This window comes from Mastomys coucha, unplaced genomic scaffold (genome assembly GCF_008632895.1).
Source record: "Mastomys coucha isolate ucsf_1 unplaced genomic scaffold, UCSF_Mcou_1 pScaffold6, whole genome shotgun sequence".
In the NCBI taxonomy this organism is placed as follows: domain Eukaryota; kingdom Metazoa; phylum Chordata; class Mammalia; order Rodentia; family Muridae; genus Mastomys; species Mastomys coucha.
Genome location: NW_022196912.1, coordinates 5,179,306 through 5,185,305, shown reverse-complemented (window position 1 = coordinate 5,185,305; position 6,000 = coordinate 5,179,306). Strand labels below are relative to the sequence as shown.

General features: G+C 38.2%; 1 protein-coding gene across 2 annotated transcripts in view; it reads right to left on the bottom strand.

Moving 5' to 3' along the window:
* Positions 1-6,000, bottom strand: part of Fbxo11 (F-box protein 11) — an 83,185-nt gene that overhangs the window by 21,867 nt on the left and 55,318 nt on the right. The window contains exons 2-5 of one of the 2 annotated variants that reach the window (XM_031356605.1): positions 3,444-3,568; positions 3,279-3,360; positions 1,812-1,956; positions 473-602 (exon numbers count right to left, since the gene is read on the bottom strand). In XM_031356605.1, the coding sequence (XP_031212465.1) occupies positions 473-602; positions 1,812-1,956; positions 3,279-3,360; positions 3,444-3,568 (482 nt within the window). The remainder of the gene's footprint in view (positions 1-472; positions 603-1,811; positions 1,957-3,278; positions 3,361-3,443; positions 3,569-6,000) is intronic. The other variant, XM_031356604.1, reaches the window with a different exon arrangement.

Here is a 6,000-nt window from a genome sequence, read left to right as displayed (position 1 = left end):
GAGACCTTCTAATTTATTTACAAATTTCAGATCCACTGGAATCATGACTGCTCATGTTCCTCACACTTCCTCCATTTCCTTTCCTTTGAGAGTCTTGCGATGTGACAGACTGGTCTTCAGCTCGTGGTCTTCCTGCCTAAGTCCTGCGTGCTGGATTACAGTGTGTGCCACTGTGCCTGCAGTTTATACTCTCTCTAGTCTTGGATACACTTATTTAACAAAAAGCTTTCAATTATGTATGGTTGTGTGTGGGTATGTGTATGTGAGTACAGTTGGCCAGAAGAGGGAGGACATTGGATGCCCTGGAGCTGGAGTACCAGGAAGCTATGAGCTGCCTATGTGGGTGCTGGGATTTAAACTCATGTCCTTTAGAAAAATAGTGCACTGAGCCATCTCTCTCTGGATGACTTTATTTATTTTTTAAAGAAATGTATCTACAAATATATAAGTCTATATTTTCTGTATTTCATACCAACTGTTGAAAACTCTCTTTCCATGGATTTGGATGTTCATATTCTTCTGGATTAATCTGGTAGAATTTACCAGGTTCAGGATGCATCATAGGCCGAGTATATTCAAATACTTCCATATATAATCGTTTCCTGAGGGGAAAAAAAGGAATTAAAGATATCCTTATAAAATATCCTCTAGATTAATAAAATATTAAATATAAGTTAGATGAATGACCAAAATTTCAATAAGGATAGCCAAATTAAATACCGAAATGTAGGAATTAATTAATGTACTAGTTTCTGGGACGGTGTGGTGGGGGTGCAGAGTCTTCTATGTTATCCGGGCTGGCTCTACACTCCTACACCTCTGAGTAGCTGAGACCAGACATGGACCAGTATGCAGACAAAATGCCTTCTTTTTTCCCTTGCAGACAGGATCTCACTATGTAGTCTTGGCTATTCCTGAACTCATTCTGTAGGCCAGTCTAGCCTTGAAATAACCAAGATCCACCCACCTACCCATGCCTCCCAAGTACTGGGAATAAAGGTGTGTGGCACTCTTCCCAGCTGATGAAATATTTTTTAAAATTACATTCTCACCATATACACAGCATGCAGTCTCACTATGTAGCCTAGGCTCATCTGCAACTCTCTTTGTAGGCCAAGCTGGCCTTGAACTCTGCATGCCTCTGGTGGGGATGGATTAAAGGTGTGTGCTACTGCAACTAGCTCTGCTTTTAAAAATGAGGCAGCATTCCCTGGAGAAGCCTCTATTAACACTTGGGTATATATCTTATTTCACCTGACTCTTCTTTGGTAAGGCCAGCTAGGTCTACAGAGTGACCTAGCATGGTCCTACTTTGTTCTGATCATCTGTTTCTTCACATAGACAGTCTATACTAAAATACCTTTGTTAAACCCCAACTCTGTTTCATAAAAACAAACAAACATGAAATGAGTTGGGAGTGATGGCATACAACCACATCCCAGGCTGACACGGGAGAATCAGTAGTTTAAGGGCAGCCTCAGCTACATAGTCATTTTGAGGCCAGCCTGTGCTATAGAAGATTCTGTCTTCAATACTCTACCTGACTCCATAAATAAAAGATTTCCTCACAAATCACTTGGTTGTTATGAATTTGTAAATGACAGAAATAACTTCTTATAACTTCTTGTTTATAGTATTTCTTGGATTAACAGGTTCTCCACATTTATGATAACCAGGCAACAGAATTTGTAACATTTTAATTTTCTTTTAATTACTTAGTGGTAACTAGAAGCCAACACTTGCACTTCCTTCCCTGCAGTTCTGGTATCACACACCATCTTTCAAGGTAACAAGGACGAGGTTTCACTCACCACAAAATTGGATCATTAGCAAGTTCACTGAAGCGTTTACACACACAAGCAGCTCTACAAAGATCCTGTTCCAGCAAATAAGAGAATATTTTTAAAACTACTTCATCTGGTAGCTTCTCCTGAAGATATTGTTCAGCAGGTGCTGCTAAAAGAGATTAACAGACAGAATATATGAGTCAATTAATAGCAATGACTTCCTCACCAAAGAAATTATTGTATCTAACAAATAGTTTGCACCTTTACTGATATATTTTCCCTTTATCTTACATACATGTACACACACACACACACACACACACACACACACACAAAATGTGTTATCTGGTTTGTTTGTTTTGTGTTTAAGGCAGTCTTGAAAAGCTTCCTAGGCTGGTCTTGAACTCACTCTGCACTTCCCTTTTCCAGCCCTTTAGCCTCCCAAGTAGCTCAGGTTATGGCTATACCACTTGGCGTGGCTATTAAAACAAAACAAAACAAAAACTTTTATATAAAAATAAAACAGGGGCTGGAAAATAGCTCATCATTTAAATTTGTACTGGTCTTGCAGAGGACCCATTTTTGGTTCTCAGCACCTATAACCTGAAGCTCACAATAGCCTGCAAATCCAGCTCCAGAAAATCTAATGCCCTCCTTCCAGCTTACTTAGGCAACTGCAGTAGTCTCCTCACAGAAGCACACATAATTAAAAAATAAATTTTAAAATGAGTTAAAGAGGGAAAGATTAGGGTTCTCATGTATTTTTTTTAAATAGTAACTATTCAATATATTCAGATAATATTTAATTCTTTTAATTTTTTTTAAAAAACTTTTATTGCATTATGATGAGAAAATTGTTAACATTTAAAAACATATTTCAATTAAATATAATTGAATCACATTCTTGTTTCCCTTTTGTACCACTGGTCCTCCCAGAGACACCCCCTTCAATACCTATAATATCTTTTTTGTCATATTCCTTAAAATTTATAAAATATCATAATAAAGATAAGTATTATAAAAGTTGTTTGATATAAAACAACAATCAATTTAACAGTCTTATGTAGGTGCTCGTCTACAGCAATAGTGAAAATACATTTTTCTCAATATAAATTTTAAATAACTCCAAACATATTAAATGTATACTTAAAAAAAATACATCACTACTAGTATTTTCTTAAATGAACATGGATATATAAAGTCGTTTTGTTTTTAGTAGAGTTTAAAATCTTGGCTCTTTTAATTCTCAATTTCATTTACCACCCACCATCACCATCACCACCATCATCAACAGTCTCTATATGGCCTGACTGTCCTGAAACTCTATAGACCAGGATGGTCTTGAACTCAGAAACTGTCTCTAACTCCTAAATGCAAGGATTAAAGGCATGTGTCACTATACCTAGGCTCAAATACAAACTTTTTTTTTTGAGCCAGCTAAATACAAACTTTAAAAACTCATTTTGCCTTCTTCCCTCCCCATTCAAATACCTGAGAGATCCTGTGACTTTCCAGACACTCTCGCACGCTTTGCTCGATGACCAAAGTTTTCTGTAGCTGAAGTAGAGGCGCCCTTCAAAACCAAGAAGAAACTTATCAATGAAGCATTTCTACTGTTTATAATTCCTCACTACAGAACAATTACAGTTAACTAACCTCCATACTGCTCTTTGTAGGACACGCTGTTCTTTTTGGCAAAAGAGTTTTTCTACGAAGTTGGTATGGACTATTTTGTGCACCAGGACCTGATTCTTCTGCAACCATATCTGCAGGAACATCATCTGTAAAAGATAAAAGAAAAATGGTATCCATCTTTTTATTAAAATATTAAATTTGGCAAGAGAAGGGAAGAACAGAATTTTGTATGGAATTCCAGCCAACTGGATGCTTATCTGACAGATATTCCACGTCTTACAAGAAGAAGAGCAAGACAGAGTAGAGTAAGGTGAGTAGACAGGCATGCTGTGCCATTACAAAGCCAAGTAGAGGAGCCACCTTCTGTGTAGTGGACACCAACTGGGGAAAAACAGAGGGTAGTCTGATAGATGGTGCTAGAGATTAAGAGCATGAAAGAAATTTGCAGGGGTTGGAAAGATGGCTCAGCAGGTAAGAGCACTGACTGCTCTTCTGGAGGTCCTGAGTTCAAATCCCAGCAACCACATGGTGGCTCACAACCATCCACAATGAGACCTAATGCTCTCTTCTGGTGCGTCGGAAGACAGCTACAGTGTACTTATTTATAATAATAAATAAATCTTTGGGCTGAGCGAGCGGGGCCGGATGGGAGTGAAAAGAGGTTCTAAATTCAATTCCCAACAACCAAATGAAAGCTTACAACCATCTGTACAGCTACAGTGTGTACTCATATACATAGGACAAATAAATCTTTTTAAAAAATTGAAACAAGGAATGAAAGGGAGTGGCCTCAGGCAGAGCAGGAGGAGAGCCTTACCAAGCTGAGGTGCTAGCAAAGATGGGTCACACATAATAGAGTAAAATGAGGCCAAGTAATTACACAGAAAACCTGATTTCCGTTCAAGAAGACAGCTGTAAATACATATATTAAAAAAACAAAAAACAAAACCAAACAAGCAAAAAACCAGAAAGTACCAGTAACCCTTTTGATGTTGAGCCTGAAATTAAAGGTATAAAGTGTGAAATGTGATTTTCAGGCACAGATACAGAACTGCAGATGTAAAGACTTAGATGTGCATGGAAACGGTGCTTATCGGCAGAAGCTCTCTTCACATCAAGAGCACAAGGCTTCCCAAAGTAATGAGCATGGCTAGTAGCTGGATCTTGCTTCTCAATAACATTTTCTATAAAAGGATATTTTCATACTTGCTGGATAAATGGTAGATCTCAGGGCGGTAGGACAGGAAAGTACAAAATAAGCCTAGACTATCTCGTGGCAGAAAGAAAATGCTCTAAATAAACAAACAAGCAAGCAAGCAAACAAACAAGGAAGTGAGCTTAATGTAAAACCACTGACGAAGTATGACAAGTAAGGTACATACATGATTACCTGCCCACAGGTTAGGAGGAGAAACAATAAATGCCAACTGTGTTAAAAGCTCAAAGTTAACATCAATAATAGACAAACTAAAACTGCACCACCTGATAGTACACAACAGAATTTCTACAAAATTCCTGACAAAGATAAATCAACATGAATCAATTATGAAGAATCAAACAAAGCTGTCAGAGCACAAACATTGTTCTATAGGATTTGAAGAGATGAGGCGAGACTAAATGCAACCTTGGGCTCTCGTAAAAGAACACTTCCCCACACCCCAGTGTGTGGAATCTGGAAACCTAGAGTAGAAGACAGGATGTATTAGTGTTAACCTCGTGGCTCTTTAGGAGACACTTTTGTTTGTAGGGTACATACACTCATGTACTAGGGAGTAAAAAGGCAACTTAGCTCGTAAAGAGCTGGAGGCCTCTGTAGCTTGGATTTTAAAAATCCTGAAAATCTCGACAGCACAAATTCTTGAAACATAAACACCACGAGACAAAAGAAAACTATGGTTAGGAAAAAAATGACTGCAATACATTACAAAGGGGCAGTGTATCCACAAATCAATATATGATCAATAGGCTAGTTGTAGGGGTATATAAGATGTGGAAAGACATTTCCAAACTAAGGAAATAAAAACAAAAACTACAGTGTGATAATTTTTATCTACCACATTATCCAAGATCCAAAAGATTCTTTACATACTAGTGTCATCAAGAAGAGGAAAGAATACCAGGTGATGGTGGTGCACACCTTTAATCCCAGGCCACCCTGGTCTACAGAGCAAGTTCCAGGACAGCCAGGGCTACACAGAGAAACCCTGTCTCAAAAAAACGGGGAGGGGGGAGACCCCCACAAAAAACCAAACCAAACAAATAAACAAAGAAAAAAGAAAGAAAAAGAGAGACAGACTGCTTATTGCTCTCTGGAAGGCTGTGTGGCAAGTTGTCACTCAGCTGTCCCATTTCTGACAACTGATCCTGCACCCATTTTCACACATGTGGAATATCAGTAGTACATATCAAGACATTCATTGCAGTAGCTACACTACTACGGAACAACCACCAAAATAATCGTCAACCAGCTACACAAGGAACTAGTTTGTGGCTGTTACAAAGTATAAAGCAATTCTATATAGTGTGATGAAGAGCTACTTCTAATATTCCAGGTTAGCAAACAAGTCAGAGCTGAGAA